This window comes from Rissa tridactyla, chromosome 4 (assembly GCF_028500815.1).
Source record: "Rissa tridactyla isolate bRisTri1 chromosome 4, bRisTri1.patW.cur.20221130, whole genome shotgun sequence".
In the NCBI taxonomy this organism is placed as follows: Eukaryota; Metazoa; Chordata; class Aves; order Charadriiformes; family Laridae; genus Rissa; species Rissa tridactyla.
Window position 1 is genome coordinate 79,982,318 of NC_071469.1, and position 22,047 is coordinate 80,004,364.

Consider the following 22,047-nt stretch of genomic DNA (forward strand, 5'->3'; position numbering starts at 1 on the left):
CCTCCCTCGATCTGATTGCCACACTCTTCTTGATGCAGCCCAGGATGCCATTGGCCTTCTTGGCCACAAGGGCACATTGCTGGCTCATGGTCATCCTGTTGACCACCAGGACTCCCAGGTCTCTTTCCACAGAGCTGCTCTCCAGCAGGTCAGCCCCCAACCTGTACTGGTGCATGGGGTTATTCCTGCCCAGGTGCAGCACCCTACACTTGCCCTTGTTGAATTTCATAAGGTTTCCCTCCGCCCAACTCTCCAACCTATCTAGGTCTCTCTGTATGGCCGCACAGCCTTCTGGTGTGTCAGCCACCCCTCACAGTCTTTTATCATCAATTGTATCCCCAAGACAAGGTCTAGACAGTGGTATTTTGTTGTTGTTTTGGGGGTTTTTGGTTTTTTTTTTTTGGTTTTTTTTGTTTTTTTTTTAAAAATCAGACTAACTGGCTACATGGAAAAACATGGGCAGGAAGCAGAGGCATTTCAAATAGGAACTAGGCCTTTTCTGGTTTGCTTTCTTCTCTTCTGAATTCTGTTTCAATTACCACAGAACACCCAACTTGAAAAGACCTGCTGCAACATTCAGTTTGTCAGTGTGCCCTCTCCTCTACTTCCTTTTCTCTCGTGCTGCTATGAAGTTCTGATACACTGTGAAAGTTTCCAAGGCTTAAAAGGCAACGCAGGACTGAATGTCATGGATTTAAGCTTTCAAAAAACCCGTATTGAGTTATATCTAAAACCAGTTCACATTAAAAATGCTGAAATATGGGGGGCTGGGTGCTTGGGGTTTTTTAACCCATGAGGCAGAACTCTAAATGAGATATTTAGTGTCACTGCATTATGGTTTATTTTGTCAGGAAAGGAAAATCATTTTTTATCCTTCCTCTAAGGGCTCATCTCCAACACCTATAAAGAACAGGAATGTAAAGCTGTACTTACCATCAATTATCATGAAAATAAAAAACAGAGGGAATTCACACTCAATACCATCAAAAAGCTGAAAAGAAGAAAATTAATCAGACATTTCATCATTTTGATTTAAGGAAATGTATTTGAATATCCTATTGAATAATTTCAAAACAACAAAAGACAACAGGAATGCAAAAACATTTTAGTAGATCATTTTTTTGTTTAGCTTACAGCTTCTTAATTTTATGGGCACTTTATCTGTGCTTTTACATATGCTGTGTCTCATTCTCAAGCAGAATATTTATATCATCTGTTTTATTTTCCACAGAAAAACTATTGGGGAGAAAAAAATAAATTTTCATTGAGATAACCTTTACTGATAAACACTGTGGTCAAAAGCAAAATTGTTTTCCATGCACTCAGACTGTAGTCAGCTGTGAAATTAAATAAAATGATAAATAACTTCCTTATCTGTTATGTGAAATCAGCTGTACCCCATATGTAAATGGAAGCACACTCATTACAAAACAAATCAATGACAAATTTGCTGACTTAGCAATCTCTCAAAACAGCACACGCCAAATTACAAAATGCATCTCCTTCACTTGAAGCAATTAGGAATCATTGTGCAATTCAAATTGCAAGTACCGGGTAGGGGGTCCGTTTTTGTTTTCTTTTCTTTTGTTCTTTTTGGGGGGGATTCTGTTTTGGTTTTGGTGTTGAGTTTGGTTTTTTTAAGTACTGCCTAAACATTTCAGAAACACAAAGTTTGTCTTTATACAGGCCACTTATTCCTTTACCTTAATTTCTGCTGGTTTATAATAACGTCGTGTTTTGTCCTCCAGCGCTGTTCTGTACCCATCTCTCAGAAATCTTTTAAACCCATATTTTCCTTTCAATTTTCTAATAATTTTATCTAGTGTTTGACTGAACAAAACCTCATCATCCAAAGCAAATGCAGGATAACTGAGACAGGGCAGAAGAGCCGCATCAGTATTCTGTAGGAGCGGGAGAAATAACACATTACAAATTTAATTAGATCTCTGACAATTATTCGATGCATAAAAAAAGACTGTTTAACTTGCTAAGTGAAATATATATTTAGAACATAATCTTATCTTTATCAAAGTCATAGTACTAATATATTAAAATAGTGTGCAAAATAAGACTTCTGAAGATGTATAAGGATAACTACAAGCCCAATATTCAGATATATGATTTAAAAGAGGACTCATTTGACTCAAAATCTGATCTACTTTACAGTTGATAATCTGCAGGGATAAGTGAATACATTCTAGAACTTTGTGGCTTTAGAAACAAAAAAGTATCCTCCAGGTTATTCCTGGAGGAAACGCAAACATTTGGGTACCCTATGCTCTAAAAGAATCACAAACGTTTTATAAAGCTTGAGAATGCTGAGAAGTAACTAAGATTAAATCATCATTTCTGAAAAGCTTTTTCAGGAATGTTCTTCAGGTGCTGTAACAAACAAGACTGTCTGATTTGCAATTAAGGTGATAAGGGAATAATTTCAGGAAAAAACATGAGTAGCATTTATCAAAAAACATGTGCAACTATAATGAATTAGAAAGACAAGAAAAATTACTAACTAGTGCATCACCACTACTGGTGAGCTTACAGAAACACAAAAAAGTAGTTTTAAGTTCTAATTCTTATGTCACGTGCTGCTTTGTTATTCCTTTCTGTTATTCAGCAGAAATTTAAAATACCACGTTTTTACCAATATCATTGATGTAAATCCAAAAAAGGAAAAAAAAAAAAAAAAGACGACACAAAGATCACTTCTATAGCATAAGTAAATTACAAAACCAGCTTCTGTTGGAACATTTCAAGTCTCCAACAAATAATAAACAGCAAGAGAGTTCTAAATGACCATTAGAGTATAAAGAAGTAGCTGACAGTGCCTTTTATTTTAATTATCCAGTATTACAACTGTGCTATAATTCTTCTACACAATGAGTAAACCATTAATGTTGAAGATTAATAGTCTGTTTCATGAACAAAAATGCTATTATATGCCAGAATGAACAAAAAAAGCAGAACTCTATTATCACTCATTTTAAATTACTGATTTTCAAAACCTGAGTTTACCTTTGATGCTAGTACGAAATAGATTTTTTTTTCTGATTAATCTATACTTATGTCACTTAGATTTACTCACTGAGGAAACGCTTATTTGTAACAGTAGCTTATAATAACAAGAAATTCTCCATATACAGCAATTTATGAAAAGCCAACCTTAAAGGCTTCTTTTCCAGACAAAAGAATAAATTAAAGCTAAAATAAAGTGTTTCAAAAATGCAGACACTGAGTGTATAGTGGAAACTAGGCCAACAGAAAAACCATCACCAAGACTTCAAACTCTACTTAAGTTACTGCAGATCACTATTACTTTAAATTTTATTCTAAAATTGTTTAGAAGCTACAAACAGGCTACCATTTTAACCTAAATATTCAGAAAATAAAGAATGCTATCATAATTCCACTTCAGAGGAACAAATACATCACAGTGACATTTAAGAAGCAAAAATTTAATATCTTCCCAGCACATTCCTGTCTTTATTAAGCAGAACGTAATGGCCATCACAGAACTAAGAATTATGTTCATATCCATTTATTTTCTCCACACTCTGTTGAGGTGAATTTCATTTAATTACTTACATGAGACCTTGACTCTCGAGGCAGCAATGAACAGAGAGTCTGTCTGTTACGGTTATGGGCATCAAAATCCACAAATATAACAGACCAAGAGCAGCCCTGTAAACAGAACATTCAATTTATTTAAGGGGAAGGGAAGAAAGGTTAGTATATCCTGCTGATACTAACTGGTTCTTTGTTTTATTTAGGTTACTTTGTAATAGTCTGCTAGCTGGTAATTTTGATAGAAAAATGCACCACAACATCAAGTTGAAAACATTTTGAATTTTCAAATGTATTTAAATATAACCAAAATTAGATAGTTTTAACTACTAGTGATCATGATTTATACAACTCATTCAAGCTATAAACTCTTCCATTAATTCTTGAAAAACAATGCCTGCATTAAGGACAAACAAAAACGTATGGTGAATATTTCATTGCAAGTCAGTTAGAACACAAATACTTGGCTGTTCACCTGAGGTACTGCTTTGGAAAAGGGCTTCCATAGTCAACAAAAATGACCTGCTTTTCAGCTATTGCAATGTCAATGTTAGCAACATCTACTCCTTAGCAAAATCCATTTCCTAGTAAAATTCTGTAATTTTACACTATATCTCTCTCTCAGCTTTTTGATACTTCCTGAAACACTAAGAGAAATTCCCATAGCTGAGATACCGTTTAAACAGATTTAACAGCATTTAAAAGTATTATCAGTTGGTAACTTCTTGGAAACTCAATGCAGTTTGTTAATGAACAGGTATCTTCATACGTTGTCATTGATAATGAATCTCAATATCACTATCCCACTGGAAGACACTTTCAACACTGAACTTGTTTCATTACTGTCATCAATACCATACCATAAGTTTTCATAAATTCATCAAATTTCTTCTAAAAATAGAATACTATTCTCTTAGGGGCACTGTTCCAGAACTCACCCTCTCTAATTATTAAAAACTTCAATTTCCAACTAAGTTTCTACTTAACTAACCACGCTTCTTTTTGTGCCAGTACTAGCATCCAGTCATTTGGCTTTCCAGACAAGAGAGGTTTTTTCTTACTCTTTACGCACACTCTAATTATACAGAGCTATCATACAAATACTCAGCTTTTCCTCTGCTAGGCTAAACAAAACATATTTTTCCACTGTCCTCATGGAAAACAATCTCTCTGTTCTCTTAATCATGCTAGCAAGATATACTGAATAGCGCTAAGATAAGAACGTACATAAGTAATCACATTTGCTTTGATGATTTGTTACTCTCCTACTTTCTTCTTCATCCAGATTCTGATTATTCACGAATCTCTAAATTCATCTACAAACTCTGAACACAGTATGTCTACACGTGTGAACACGCAGTTTCAAAATCTGTGCTTCAGTAAAGGATTCTTTGGGGATTCAAAGGCAGACCAATTTGCATTTCATAAAACCACAAGCATCTTGTTTTACAAATGAACTTTTTTCACTCCTCTAAAGACTGTAAAGTTCTGTAGTAAGGACACCTTACAAAGGCTTGATTTTTTTTTTAACATATAATTTTTTCCACAAACTAATATAGGATATGCAGCTCATATACAAACAATTGAATACACTATGACTAGGTCAGACTTGAAATGGTGTTCATCTTGTCGCTGGCAGTCCCATTTCAGTGCATACACGAATGCACCATGCACTTAATTCATTAGTCCATTAACTCACATTGCCAGTAAACGCACATCCTCTTATGTAGTTTTTTTGCTGATACGTAATTTTTTCTAAAAGGTATTGTAGCTAAAATGGAATTCATACATTAATGGTACAAATTCTAAGCTATTTATACTCTGTGATACTCTGAAATCAGAGGTTTGGGTTAACCACATCAAGCCCACAAAAAGATAAAATAATTTACAGTCCTTTTAGTAGTGATGATTCTAAAGTGATTAAGTAAAAACATAAACTGAAACAGAATCAGTTCACACTGCGTCCTAAATGGAAAATAAAATCAATCAGGCCCACTTTCACAGTTCTCCCATACAAACTTCAGCAGAACTTAGGACAACGCAGTGATTTCAGGATCTTGCTACGGACAATGCACAGTTAAGGATTATAAGAGAATTCTTATGCCAACGTCATACATATTAACTACTTCATGTAGATTTATAACTATTGTTTCAGAGATATGCAATACATTGGGAACAAATTTAAGAAATTTAGCACAGGATATAAATCAAAATAATGAGAAATTAAGTAACTTAATCTGTTATATTAGACTTTTTACATTAAAGCATGTCACATTCAGATTAAACAAGACGACAATCATTTTTCAATTTGTAATTGTTCCTTATTGTACCTGGCACCTAGAAAGTATAGCAAAGGATGCATTAAAAGTATTTGAATATTAGTGCTTTGTTACAGAACTAAAAGTAGTCTAGTTTCTTACAGATATGTATTCTTGTCTGATGTTTTTTAGAACTTGTGGAGAAAGGGAAGGAACAGTTTAATGTGAATATCAACAATAAGTGACCTTTATTTTGCCTTCTCTGGGTGCACTCATGAATGCACAAGGGAAACTGGCCTATCATGATACACTCAAAGATATATATCCCACACATGCACGTGTGAGAGCGCAGCCACAATACTACGTATTTGTATTTATTAGTCTCTTCCAGCGTCCACAATGCGAGTGGAAAAATCCGCGTGGCAAGGCTGAGCAGGCTGCTGTGCCCAGCAATGATTTCTGCAGGTTGCAGGAGCGCAGTTGCAGGTGCACACAAGTTCCTCTTGAGGGGCTCAGCAGGATTTCTCAAAGCTATTGGAACACAGCTGGAGCTAAGCACAAAGGCAAACTCTGCCGCAGACTGAAGGTCATAATGGTTTCTCTTTATGCTAAGTATCTTGGAAATAAACTCTCAAAGCATTTAAACTGGTTTTGCTTCAGCAATTTATTCATCCATTTTAGAATTCAGTTAAAAAAAGTCATTTGAAAAAAAAAAAAACCAAAACAGCAGACACATTTACTGATGCTCGAGGCTTTTGGGAAGGTGAAGATTGTAGATAAACATTTTTGGGTTTGTTTGGGTTTTTTTCCTGAAAAACTGTCAATGTGTTTATAATGTCTGATCGTTATTTAAGGTCCTTACTAGCTCCTAGTTCTTAACGTGTAACAGCAGCTTTTAAAACGTATGTAAAGTAAACCCAAACTAGACCAAATGGCTAAGTCTTTTTGGAACACTGTATTTGTGTATGTATAAAGGGCACTTTCATACTTCTCCATGCATCAGCAAACAGCCATCAATAATTCCTGAGGTGTGGATACTAAACAGAACAAGTCTATTGTACTACTGTAATAGCACAAATATAGAGATGCAAAAAACAGCCAAACAAACACCAAAAAAACCTACATGAAAAGATACCCACAAAAATGGGAACGGATGCCTAAGTCTAGTGTCAGAAATCCTTGTTTAGGAACATCTCCTGGTTTATGCCATAAGACAAAGAAGGGTCTAATAATAGTAAGTGGCACAGCTTTTCATCAATAGATAAGATTGTTCAATAGATCATACTTCTACAGCAGTTGCTGACTATTTAAAACAAACTGTAACTTATATTTTTCACAGACATCTGAATAGCTCTAAGATGTTTATTTTAACAGCTGTTTTTATGTGAATAAACAATGAGTAAGAACTTTTTGTCCAAAAGTGCTAATAATTATTTTATATGACTCTTCCGATCCATATCTTCCATTTTACCAATAGAAAAATGGAGACACAAATAACTCAGGATGTTCTAATAAATCAAGCAGTACAGAGAGAAACTTGGAACGTAATTTGGACTGTCTCCCAGTCACACTTTTACAGTTGACCTAGCTTATACTCATTAGCTCACACAAAGAGCATCTGAGAATTCCCCTTATTCACCATCTACCATTTTACCATTTGTATCTTCTCTCCTTTGTATTATTTTCTCTGTGGAAAATGACTGCATTTAACCAAGTTTCTTAAAGTCAAATATTTGAAACAGATAAGTATCACAATCTGAAAGTCAGCTCCATCTGACTTACAAGGCAAACAGGAGAGCACAGGTATTACAGAAAGAGAAAAAAAATAATAATACAATTGCTATCTTGAAGCCAGCAAGAATATAGGGAAACTTCAGTCAAAAAATATATAAATATTACTTCAAGTCAAGGTGACAATTACAAAAGTATTAAAACTCAAAAGGATCATATATTGCCTAACTGCAGGAAAACATACGTAAGTATAAAAATAAGCTATTCAGGTATATGTGTGTCATTTCTTAAAAATAAGTTTTGAGTGTTACTCAACCCTAAGAAGAGGTAAAGCACGTTTCATCAATTAATGTTTACTTTGTATGAAATACAGACATTTGGGCATGCGAGCAAGGTCCATGAGTTACAAGTCAAAAAGGATGAGATTCCAAGAAAACAGCGCAATAAAGAAGGGTTTACTTAGTGTCCTGAGCTCACCACTTGGTGACCAACCTGTCCTCCCTTCCAAGCAAGTTTCATAACTCTTTCTACACACACCTGATGCTATCCAACCTTCTTTTTAGCTGCACTCTTACCCTTCATTTCCATTCATTAACAACACCAATAGCTTGACAATGATGTATCTCTTCCATTTGTAAATTTTCTAGATCATTAATTTGGAAGAGTATTCTTTTATTTTCACTATAGGCTACTGTAGGTATAACACCTAAAAAAAAAAAGATGCCCATACAAGGGGAATACAAGTTAGAGAGAAAAATCTAAGAAAAGGCTTGCTTTCTTCATTGATCCAAGCCATCTGAAAGGATGGAAAAAGATTTTACCACTGTGCAACAAATTGAAATTAAAAGCCAAAAAAGTGGGATTATGTACAATTAGCTTGTTTAAAGCCTTGATCAAAAGCCACATGAAGGAACAAGACAGAAGTAAGGTAATGCTTGTAGGTAGAGGTATAATGTATTATGATCAACAGATACAATTCTAAAAGAAAAAATTTTTTGGCAACCAAGTCCTTTTTCAGAATAAGCTGCAATCATTTTAGATTTTTTTATTTTTGTTTTTAGAAAAAAGTAATTCTTGATAGTAAGGGCACTAATGATTTTATCAGACAAATTCTCTACCTGAAACAGGAGCAATCAGTTTGCAAACTAATGTTTTTTAAAGCTGCAATCTAACAAACTGTGCTATATATTTCTAATTATCCTAAATAACCTCTGATCCATAGTGCAAGTCATTACTGCTAAAAAAAAGGAGAGAAAACAAACATTTTTATTACCTGTTTTCCAAAGAGATTGAAACCATTAATTGCTTCTAAAGCTGCTTTTGCCAGCCCCACAGAACTGAGGAAAAAAGAAAACAACAATAAACCAGAGGTATCATAATGCAAGCCCAGACCAATATTTAAAATGTTAGACGGCTTTCAGAGCTTTGATATTTTCTTAATTTGAATTTTGTGCTTAGCCTTTAGGTTAATAAAACGATGAAGTAGCAAATTTGGGGTTTTTTGGTGGTGGGTCGTTTTTGTTGTGGTGTTTGGTTTTTTTTATAATACTTTTCAGCATTTTTATTTGTCTTCAAATGTCAAAGACCATCTGGAAAAAGCACTTGTGCTCTCACCTTGCTACTAGACATCTGGCATTATGGATTTCAAGGTCTTGCTAATAGTCTATTAACAGAGGATTTATTTCAGCACAATTTTTCAACCCAGCTCTCAAGCAATAAACTTTAGAAGACTGACTTCTGACTAGCCTTTGATGTAGTGAAAGAATTCATCAATCTGGATTCAGAAAGGGAGGATTTTCTGATGTCAACCATATAGTGAAACATCTTTATTTCACTTACTCCACGACTAGTATCCATCACAAAGAAAATAAGACCCAGAAATACTACCAATAAGCTTTCAAGTTTTCAAGTTCATGTTTAAAGACATTAAGCACTAGTAATATCTACTAAAATCACTACCAATGATAACATATGTATATTATCAATATAATGTATATCAATATAATGATATATGATAATTTTAAAATAATATAATATAGTTTATTACTATGAAAATTATACAGTACATATAAAAATATACACATATACACACAAAGACTTTTGCAAGGCCATTTTATTAATAAAATTTAGCTTTGACTTTCCTTGTATTTAAAAAAAAAAAAAAAAAAGATAAGCAGCATTCCCACCTCAATGCACATACACACTTTTGATGATTTTTTTTTTTTAAAGAAAAGCTCAAGATAAGCTAATAGAACTCTACATGCCTTTGAGAGGTTTATATGAAATCTGAAGTATGACAGAGGGGAGAGTTTTGAAATATCATTTTAAAGAATACATAATTATAGATAGGCCAACTTCACACGTGTCCATTCAACTACAATAAGGAGTTAAAGCATCAACAAACACATAAAATGCTGAATTTTTGCACACCACTTCCAAAATTTTAGATGTTAAGGTCACAGGGCATCAAAAAGTAAAATATTAAATGAGCTAGTTCCCAACAGGGTTAGAGTTTAAAAACATAATACATAACGCTGCCAGGTTTATGACAGTTCTGCTATTGAACATGAGCATTCAAAGTAGGGAAAGGACTTTGCATTGCTTACCAAGTGCTGACATAAAAGTATAGGAACTAGAAATACTACAGAAGTCTAGGTGATAAAACTAACACGTTTTATAGTCTCTTAGGTGATCTGGTGAAACAGATTCAGAGGACCCAGTAAAACAAAGCCTAGTGTAATTCTTCCAACTTTACTCACAAAACTAAATCTTAAAATTATGCCTTTGTCTCCACTTAACTACAATGCCTCTGACCAAAACGCTGTTATCTGTCTCTGCATCATTTCTATGTAAACTACAGCAGTGATTTATTGCCTCCATTGACACCTCACGTGCTATCCCTAAATGACTGTCCCCGTTTTGAAGCTCCTCCTTCAGAATCAAGTTTCATCTTCCTCCCTAACTGCCCATTCCTTTAGGTAGGAGCACTGCTTTCCAAGTAGATTACAATCAATTTGAAACATTTGTAGTCAAAAAAAGATGACAAATGAGACAATAGAAAAGGAAGACAGAGACTAAGAGGAAAGTTTAGATGTCTACCTTGTTATCTTTAAAAGTTAACAAATCTGAAGACATATATCAAAAGACTGAAAAAGGAAAAAGCAGAATGAATCAAACTGACATGACAAAAGATTCAGAGTTAAAAAAAGACCGCAAGGGTAAACAAAAGTGACAGAACATAGTACGAGGACATTGATCAACACGGCAGGAAGAAAGCCTCCAACTGCAGCAAGATAAAAATCGTTGGAAAGAAGAACTGAGCGGTTCATCTTTCCATAAAGCCTTTCCTATAAGGTAGAGGAAGTTGTTGACACTCTCCTCATCTAACAACCACCTAGATGCAGCTGCCGTGGTTTTTTTCCTACTGGGCACAATACACAAATTTGGAGAAAAACAAAACCAAACTAACACAGGCAAAACAAAAAATGAACTCTCATAAACATCTACACTGCTCTATATAGATGCTTTAAAAATTGGAAGTTTTAAGAACTGGGAAAATCTGGGAAAAACAGAATATACCAATTAATTTAATAGTTTGTTTATTTATTAGCATGGCAATTCCTTGAAACACTCTCTTAAAAAAAAAAGTCAAAAAAGGAGTTAAAAGTTTATATCCTTTTTTCTCTAAAACTGATCATCCACTCAGCCAACCAGACTTTTCTTTTTCTTGCAATCTTTCGTTTGGGGTAAAAATTACACAGTACTGCCAAACAAGAAACAGAAAAAAAAAAATAGTTTGTCAGAGGATCCATGTGCCCAGATAACATGAGAACAATGTTGGCACAGTGACAGTCATGACTGTGAAAAACTAAAGCATCCTTAAGAGTCCGAGGGCCACACTCCACTTGCAGGGAAACAGCAAAATTAACAACAGTTAGGAATATGTACTTTCCCAAAAAGACAGCCCTGGATATTTTGTCTATAAAAATAATTAATGAAGCAACACTGAGTTAGAAAAAATATTCAGAAAATAATCACAAACAATCCCCAAACTTCTGTGTACGAGGATTTGTGATAGTATTGACAAACAACTCCACTTTCCAGGCAAACACCACATAGCAACCAAATTGTGGGAAAACTGCAAACAGGGACTCTGCTTTAATTCTCCTGTACTCCATGCAGGATTTTGGGATCAGAGCAAACTTTTTATCTTACTGTAAATACCTTACCTTACTGTTTTATACTATTTATTCATATAAAATTTCAAATGTTTACTAACTTTTAAAGAAGGGAGCTGACCACAATTACACAGAAAATAATGAAAAAAATGCAGTGCAGAGTTAGAGAATTTATTTACTTTAAGTACTGTTTTACCTGGGTTGGTTTGATATTAGAAGTACTTTAGACACTGATTTCAGACTCTATCATTCTTCTTAACTATTACCAACAGGTTCATAAACCTCTGTCCTTCTTTCTGAAACACTGCCAGAAATAGTTCTCATGGGATTTAATTCTAATTGGTTCAACAAGAGAAAGCTGATTAGGTTAACTAAGTTCTGCTCTGAGCAGCTGCCATCAAACAGTGGTGAAATCCCTCAGTTTCGGTATCTTCTGTTCATGAAAGCTTTTGGTACTGAAGAATGGGATGAAGGAATAAAGTGAACTCAATAGTGTTGTGAATATAATTATTTTTCTGGCTTTGTTTCAAATATCTCAACAAAAACGTAATTGTTCTAACAATCGCTCTATTTTAATTATCACCTAGCAATTGATCAAAAAAATTGGTGTGAAGACTCAGAACAGAACTTTTCATAGAAGTTAAGTATTCTTATCAAACTGCATACAAAGAAAATGAAAATCAGAGAAGTCCCACGCACTGAAATCTGTATCATATGTTCAAATCTTATATTCTTCTTTTCCCTTCCAAATAACACTTCTACTACCAACAGTCAGGTATTTTCAGAGCAGGAAAAAAAGTTACTGACAAAAGGTAAAGTAAGCTGTTCAACAGCAACAAACCGCTGGTATTCAGATAATGTAAAACTACCCACTCTATCTACAAAATAGGAGGATACTGCTTGAAAAGAACTGAAAACAAATTTGGATTCCTTCCTTGAAATAATTTCTATTTTACATACTCAGTCATTATTCTACAATAAGAATACTTACTGTAATTGATAAGTATTTTTCTACCTCTAGTTATTCAAAGCCCCTAGAGACTTCAGTACTCTCACAAATATTACTTGCAAATCAAAGTTTCCCAGGCTTATAAAGTAATTGGTTGGAAGGGACACATGGAGCTTGTCTCGTCCAACGTGAAATCTTACTTGAAGCCATATATGATAACCAAGACCGATTCAAGTAAACCATAGCCTCATCTAGACAAGTCTCAAAAACCTCCAAGGATGGAGATTCCGTAACTTATTTTGAGTATCCTGCTCTGGTGCTTCACTGCACTTCAAGTGAAAAGGTTTCTTCTTAATGTCCCTACTGAACCACCGCTGGTGCAATCCAGAGACCTTACTGTAGTTGACGATTATTGTGATTTGTCACGAATTATCAAGAGCAGTATTGCAATCATAATACTACGGGTAACGTTTGACCTTGATCCATATTTGGGGCAGGGGAAGCTGAGACTAACCTAGAGAAATTATACTTCCAGCTTGCTAAAAGCGCATTACTAAATTCACTTAAACATCACTCATAATTGCCGGTAACTTTTAATTGTTAGATTTACCCTCTCAGTAAAATACTTTAGGGCAAACACTAAAATTTGCATATTCTTAGCAAAACACGCTTTAAATCATATAAATCCTTAATCCTCCTCCCATTCACAGTTTCTTGCCTCCACCCAAGAAGGATGGAGGAGGGTACAGCACACAATGGAGAGGGTGCAGCAAAGGGCTATAAAGATGATTAGGGAACTGGAACATCTCTCTTACGAAGAAAGGCTGAGGGATTTGGGTCTTTTCAGTCTGGAAAAAAGACAACTGAGGGGGGATCTTATCAACGCTTATAAATACTTCAAGGGTGGGTGTCAGGAGGATGGGGCCAGGCTCTTTTCAGTGGTGCCCAGTGACAGGACAAGGGGTAACGGGCACAAACTTGAATATAGGAAGTTCCACCTCAACATAAGGAGGAACTTCTTTCCTTTGAGGGTGGCAGAGCACTGGCACAGGCTGCCCAGAGAGGTGGTGGAGTCTCCGTCTCCGGAGACATTCCAAACCCGCCTGGACGCGTTCCTGTGCAACCTGCTCTAGGTGACCCTGCTCTGGCAGGGGGTTGGCCTAGATGATCTCCAGAGGTCCCTTCCAACCCTGACCATTCTGTGATGTTAAAGACAAAAAACAAACAACATAACAAAAAACAATCCCATAACAATAATAATAATTTCATAACTAGACAAAACAAAATAGAACAAGGAAGGACAGCACTATAGCAATATAATACCTACACTACAGAGAAGAGCAAGACTGAGGCTCTGCAGTCTTGGATTTGGAATATGAAGATACTGCACTTCGGCAACTTCATTATTCTCGCGGCACATATGGGAGATGTCAAAGACATTTTGCAGAGGTACTGAGCAGATGCTTGGAGAACAGCTTGATCAAATGCTTACAGGACAAATTAATTTTTCAGAAGTTCAGCCATATGAAAAGGGGATCGCACTTTAATAAAAGCTGTTACAAATCTTGCCTTTGAGCCAGTAAAAGACATCAATTTGCATACATCAATGAAGACCTGGTCCACAGAGTGTTTCACTATTTATCATTTATTAGAAGCGTACTAAAACAGAGTACCAAGACTTAAAATATCTACATCTTCTATCATGGGCCATAATTTGCATTACTATTCATAGACTTCATATTATATAATATCTTCTTTAAAAAGAAAGCCTCTTTCAATGAAAGACCTAATTCTGAAAGCAAACACACACTGTATGTAGTGTGTTTACAGCGTGAGTTTTAAGGGCCGGGAGTACAGCACACTTAATACTGAAACTTAAGTGACTGATTTGGAGTCCATAATCACTGAAGACATACATACATCTTTCGTGACTAGCCCCGATTAATTATAATAACTTCTTGAATTTTTTTTTTTTTTTGAGCTCTCTTAGGTAGATACACTACAACAGGAGTATAACGAAGTATAGAAAATATTTTAGCATACCCAGTGCTTTCCTCGATAATATCTAAATACATCTTTCAATGCATGTTCCTCTTCCATTATTTCCGATATATGAGAACAAGGAAAATTGTCTACTTGCTTCCTACAATGAAGCAGAGTATCAACACGCACACAAGAAAAGATAAATAGGGGCAATACCTGTTTCTGATGGCCAAAGTCTACTTCTTAAATTAGGACCAAGCTCTGTACTTCCTTTTGTGACAGCTCAATGATCTGTTAGATTGGCTCAGTCCATTTCATATAACTTCACCCTTAGAAAAACCAACCTATAAATGTCAGTCTCGATTAAGACAAGACAACATGCCCATTTCCATCTGGTTAAAACATGTTCAGTTTTCCCTGGAGGAAATTCACATACTGAATAACCAGAATGCTGCAAACAACAGGAGACACAGGAGTTTCAGTGTTCCTTTTGCGAATTCGAACAAGGTGAAACGTGGAAGGAAGTATATGATTCTTTAAGTGAACGCTCATGTAGTCTGGCATTTGACAACTTTACAGACATAGGAGGAAGAAAAAAACCCCAAACTAATAAAGCAGATTATATAACAACTTGGAGTTTTCAGTTCTCCTACTAGTACTAAAGCTCTACAAACGCGTGAAAAAAACCATACCTAAATTGTTTTGCAGCAAAGACATATATCTATAGGTCAAAATACATGCCTGTATTTGAACTAAGAAAATATTTCATTCTGAAATGAGAGTCATCTGGAAACATCAAAGACTGGAAGAAACTTGTATTATTTGCAAGCCCATGATAATCACCATGATCAATGATATTTAAAAAATCCTAAAATATCCAAGCTATAGCTATTTTTATGATTAATAAAACCTCAGAAGTCAAAAAGCGAAGAAAACAGTAGTAATGCTAGAAAAAGCAAGTTGTCAGATTACAGATTTGATCCTTCAAGATAGACAGCATGCAAACAATTCCACTGAAGTGAACTGGACCACTCTAATATTAAAACGTTAAGAACATTTCTAACTGTCTCATGGGACAGGGATCAGATCATCCAGTTACTTGTAGTATCTGAAGAACCTGGAAAAAAACCTGTGCACTAGGCTATCCCCCACAGTGTCCAGCATCTTCCTCCCAGCATGGTGGAGATGAGAAAACCTAGACTCATGATTCAACACCTTCTTAAATCAGGATATTCCTAAATATATTAGTGGATCCAATCTGCTGCACATGCCTCAAGAGTCTGAACTGTTACAAACACAATTTTCAGAATTATATGCACGCAGCTGCACATAATTATTGGAATTTGAATCCTCAAATAGCTAAGCATCTATGTGGTTATTTCAGCATGCATATGATGATGAAATTATGCTTCACATTTTCCCAAAATACATCCCTCAGTCTTTAGAGAACCTTAATTTAGTTCAAACAGTATTTAATGCATTATTATTTTTAAGTCACCCCATGGATTCTTTTTACTCATATCACATTTACTTGTTTTGACTGAAAGAGCTACATTCACTGACCTACCTTGCATGCAGCTCTGGACTGCCGTTGTTGTATTTACTTCCTCTTTCCCAGACACCAAAATCCGGTACACGATAGGCTCTTTCCACGCAAAACACAAGATTTTGAATGAAGGACACCTATAGGAAAGAAAGAAGGAAAAGTGACTGAAGGAAAATGAAAACATATTTTCTTTTGTTCATTTTTTCAAAAAGAAAATGTTGTTTTTCCTCAGCGATCAAAATTGTGCCTTCTATTCTTTTTCCCCCCCAGAGAATGATGTTCCCAAGTTCAAATACTCTATTTAAAACCAGTTTTTAATCACAAAATATTAACAGCTGTCTCAAATTAAGTGATTATGTGATTTATGCAAAAGTTCCTACAAAGATGGGGATAAAAATTATTTCATATTCAAGACACGTATTTGAAGAGCTCCAAAAAGGTGGCATTTTGATCTTTTAAAAATATTTGTCCTAAAAACAACATCAGAGAGCACTACAAGATTAGGACACAGAAATCTTGGTGCTGTTTCTTAATTCATTTGAAGATAATTGATATGCCAAAGTTTAATTATATTAGCTCCAGATAACACATACCTATGCAGATTCAAACATACCCCTTCATAAACACAAATAAAACCCTGAACCAATTTATTATAATTAAAATTTCCTCTTGGATCAACATATTTCAATAATACTAAAGTATTAAATGGTATTTTCAGGTATTTAAGTTGTATTTAAGTATAGTTGGAGACTCAGGCAGATAGTTTTTCCTCATTCACACTATTGAAAGAGATATTTGGAGTTGTTCAACTGTAGCAAAGTTAAATCAACGATAAAGTTTACAGTTCACTTCCTGTAAGTTCTAATCTGTGGACTCTTTGAAATTTAATCACAAACACAAGATTTACACTGGTTTGTCCATCAAAGCGGGGCTTTCACCCCCTCCCATCCAAATTATTCTGTGGGATTCTGTGAGAAAAGAGAATTTCGCCAACCGTATTGGGGAACTACAGAGGAGGAGCCAGTTTACTACAGTCAAGTGATTTTTTAAAATTTTTTACAAGAGCTATGAGATAAAAACCAAATTCTTTTACTGAAAGGTATTTGCTTCCATTTTAATTTACCTGCATACCTCTATTTTGCCACCTTCTCTCCATTTTTTTTTAAATCTTAAAAAGTTACTATTTCAGATACACTATTTATGCTAATACCAGTCCACCAGTGATATATACATTTCTATACTTACTTGCATCTCTATATATTATATGTCTCTGCTAAAATTTCACTGTGGGGTCCTCATGTACAATTATCTGTACACATAATCTTTTCATAGCTAGTACTTTCAAGGAAACAGCCCGTCCCACTCTTCAGATATACCCAGTATTATTTATCCCCGTAATTTAACATTTGGTTGTATTAAAATGAGCTTTCTCTGAATGAAGCTAGAAGAGCCAGTGATTAAGAGCACAGCTTCTCCTATCTCTATCATTAACTGAAATTTAAATGCACCAGCTAAATGAAGAAGCAAAGAGCACCACATGGAAACATATAACCTTACCAGTGATGATGTTCAGAACACAAGAAAAAAATGGTCAATTGCAGATATTTTATGATATTTACTAAGGATTTCCAAATAGCAGATTTACAGAAAAAAGGCAACAGATAACTGGTTGCAAACCAAAATCTTCAGAGAGCAATCATTCACATCATGGTCGTGTAAATGTATAACCAAGTCAATACTAAAGAACTTACAGAAATTACGGATTGCGTGTGTTATGGTAGTTATCCAGAAGTCAAGCATGTGGAGAGCAAAGTGTAATAAAGAATACTCATGCAGCATGGATGACCACATATACTAGTGTTCCTCTGGTTTATGTGTAGATAACCACTCTCAGATTCATTCACTTGCACAATCACATACTGTTCTCTTTGTTATGGATGCAAAGATGCGATTAAATTAATTTTTCAAGTGCAAACAGATGCAACCAGAGGGTAACTCATTGACAGCTGCCATGCCTAACATCAAGCAGCCTGGTATACGACCATTGCCTCCAAAGCCAAGAGTTCTGTGTACAAACATATTCATGTGGACAGCTTGCCAAATATCACACATCTGCCAGCACCTTCCACTGTGCTAGCGCTGGTTCAAACCCTCTCTCTATGAAAGGAGAGAGACTAAATACATCATGCAATAATATCATTGGAAAGAAATATCCAACTTGATGTTTGGGTAGCAGATTGCCACATCCACAGTGCTGCCAATGCTGAATATTATGTAGACACACAGGAGAACTTGGAAATACCATAATTATGCGGCATTAATGAGATCTGAGAATATATGCAATTGTTGAAGCTATACAGAGACTAACAGAATGTACAGGTTGTGGTAAAATAATCTTAAATTTAAATTTCCATAGTCCACAGATTTCTAGCATACGGTTGCAATGAAAACTACATCCTGACATTGAAGTGGAGAATATCCACTGACTAGAGAGTCTGTACACATGCACTTTTTCTGCAGATCGTGTAAATAAATGCAAACATCTGGAGGACAACATAAATTATAAGTCAAGCTAAGTAAATACATAATTATATACATTTGCCTCCTCACAGACATAAAGGCAATTCAGAGAAAATCATATAGACCTATGATCTAAGTAAGCAAGAAAGGAGACAAGTTGCAACACTTAGTTTTCTCATTATCTAACCAAAGAACATTAATGAAGATGTACACTTTAGAAATATAATGCAAATACACTATTACTGGAAAAATCTCCCTTTTTAAAAAATGGTAGTACTACAAGAGCATTTAAACTTTTTAAGGCAATACAGCAGCAACTATTAAACAGACACAAGTAAATTTAAACAAATCCAGATTAAGAAAATTGGAAAAAAAATAAATATCTGTGCTTTCCATTCCTATCTCAAAACATAACCTCATTTTAAAGCAAGACAGCAGGTTGTCCTGACACGACTTGTCCTCGAGCGAAGGCCATGGTGGCTATTATTATCTTATTTACAGAACAGTTAATGATCCTACAAACATCTCTTACCATGATATAAAATTGTTTTATTTTCAAGTAAAGATACAGCAAAACCTCTTAATACCCATAGGTTCATACGTATTCAAAGAAAGTCCTTCAGCTTTCCAGAAAATTAACCCTGTTATGTATTATATTGAAATTCCACTGGACAGAATGCACTGACTGACAGTTTGAAATACGGTGAAAAGTGAGAGCAACATAACAGGAAGTTAACTGTCCTAACAGACCTTTTAATTCTTGACCTTGCACCTTTCAGAAATAGCGGGGAACTATAAAAGTTTTCAATGTCATGTGATATTCAATCTTTGCATATCTAACACTTTATTACCTACTATTTCACTATCCATTAATTCCATTTATCTTTTATGACTTCTATTAAAAGAAAATATCTGCAGTGTATTTCCAGAACAATTATTTTACAGTTTATAATTAAATAAAATGTAAAACCAAGGAAAAAAACCAAAGCAACTCAATAAAGCATGTGTTTTAACATCAGAAATTGATTTGTACCTCATCTGTGTTGTAGATAATCTGCAGCCCCGAAGAGATCATCTCAACCAAATAGAGGAGAAATAAAGACACAGCATTTATCTGAAGTAATTAAAGACAGAAAGGAAACTATAATTAATCTTATGTTTATTGGAGTCACATAAACAAACAAGCTAAATATGATATTACTAACAAAGATGGTCCCACTATAACAGTTTTGGTTCTTCAAAAATATTACCCTAATCTACCAATATCCTAGGTGTAATGATGTGGAAACAATCAATAGGAAGAAATGCAAAGACCAAGCATTGTCCTCTACAACTTCTGCTGCAGTATCATTTTTTAAATTATTTGAAACTATGATATTAAAATGTTTTTGCTTAGGTATACTGCTTAGACCCATAAGCAATCACTTTAGTCACAAGCTGTTTCACATTTCCACATATGACAATTTATTAGCAAGGAGCGCACCGCAAAGGCAAGTAGCATATTGAAAATGCACAGGACATCTAAAAAGCAAATCACTCTATCCCTAACTGTAATTTTAAGCATTATCAACTGATAGAAGTATAATTACAACATTCAGATATAATTATATTTGGGAAAAACTGTCTTCCTCTGTAGCTGTATGTAGCATTTCTTATTAAAAGTAATCACCTTCAGCAGCTGTACAGATGAGCATCGTGTCAATTTATTAATGAATCAAAGAAAACAGTTTTTGTTACACAGAATTCTAGTATAACTGAGAATTTGCACCACTTCAATATAGAAAGTAGGTTTAACACAACTCGCTTCAATGAGCTATAAAACCACAATCTCAGCATATGAAATTTAGATAAACCATCTAGAACTGAAAATTTATCTGAAACACAGCAGATTAAGAATGAAGTCCAAATTCTAAAAATTCCAAAAGATTTAAAGACCACTGATTCCGGTTTCTTAGTACATTCTGAAAAGCACCAAGTACAGCAATAACGGCAGACCAGCTATGTAATATATTCCATTGTTCCCAACTGAACCACCTCAGTTACTCTGTTTTCTGTTGTTCCCCACAGAGATGAAAACCCTCTATTTTTTGAGATTTGATGATGACAGAAGGGAATGTGCATTCATGTTTATGGTAAGGGTTGAGTTGCCACAAAAACCAGAACTATCATACAGTGCTCCCCAGGTCCCAAAATTATTGTCTCCTCCTGCAGATAAAAGCTGTGTATTTTCAGGAAGCTTCACACGGAAGTCCAAAATGCTAACTTACGATAACTCCACAAATCATTTTTCTCAGAACATACATTTCCTGAATCCAACACATTTACTGTACAAACTATTTAAGTGATGTTGTCACCATGAAATTAAATAATTATCTACCTACTGTCACTTCTGAATAATTTCACTAGCAATTTCTGAACTAAAAGAGTACGCAGAGTTATGGAATGCAAAAAAAGTCTGAAAGTAAAGAGAAGGAAAAAAAAAAAGAGTAAATCAACACTTTGGAACAGGAAAGACAATAAAACAATCAATTATACAATGAAACTGACTAGGAGCTGCTACACAAAATAGTGACCAACAATTTGTAACTAGACAAAGCTGTTGACAGAGTACATTAAATCTTTACTATGAATGAAAATTGCTCAGACTTACAGAAAATTAAGCTGGGAACATTAACAAAAAATACAATATTCAATGTAAGATTACACTAAATCTTTCACTTTACTGACTATTTAAACTTTTTTTTTGCCAGGATTATTTACTGACAGCCATCTGTTGATCTCAAAAAGAAGCAACTTCATAAACAAACAACCACCTGCCTCCACAAATCTGTTATTTCAGCACCTTCTAACTAAAACATACCACCGAGTTACATTTCAAAACAGTCTGTCTTTTCCAACAAAAGACACAGAAGGAATCTCAATTTTATGAGGTACAACACATCTAACACAAATCTAAACAAACTGAGACAGCTGCATAATGAAAGAATGGAGACAACAATAATGTTACTTAAAATCATCCAAACTTTCATTTACACACACATGCATATTTTACCTGAAGGTGACCATATTCCTCATGGGAGAAGACCTCATCTCCAGTGTGTGCACTGAAAACAGAATGAAGACATGCAGATGGTTTGGGGTCTTGCTTAAATTGCTGAACCTAAAGGTGAATTAAAGGCAAAACATAAAATCAAAGTCAGTAATTTCAATATGTTTGGCAACCACAAATTCACTATATAACTCAGGTATTTCAAAATTTCTTGATATGATCACTACGTAAAACTTGTAAAAAACAGTTCCTGAAACTTACCAGAAACT

At 34.8% G+C, this 22,047-nt stretch overlaps 1 protein-coding gene across 6 annotated transcripts in view; it reads right to left on the minus strand.

Moving 5' to 3' along the window:
- Positions 1–22,047, minus strand: part of PHKB (phosphorylase kinase regulatory subunit beta) — an 83,093-nt gene that overhangs the window by 44,408 nt on the left and 16,638 nt on the right. For all 6 annotated transcript variants that reach the window (XM_054199151.1, XM_054199149.1, XM_054199148.1 and 3 more), the window contains 7 exons: positions 21,782–21,889; positions 19,763–19,843; positions 16,231–16,346; positions 8,827–8,890; positions 3,586–3,681; positions 1,704–1,901; positions 934–991 (listed from right to left, as the gene is read on the minus strand). In XM_054199151.1, the coding sequence (XP_054055126.1) occupies positions 934–991; positions 1,704–1,901; positions 3,586–3,681; positions 8,827–8,890; positions 16,231–16,346; positions 19,763–19,843; positions 21,782–21,889 (721 nt within the window). The remainder of the gene's footprint in view (positions 1–933; positions 992–1,703; positions 1,902–3,585; positions 3,682–8,826; positions 8,891–16,230; positions 16,347–19,762; positions 19,844–21,781; positions 21,890–22,047) is intronic.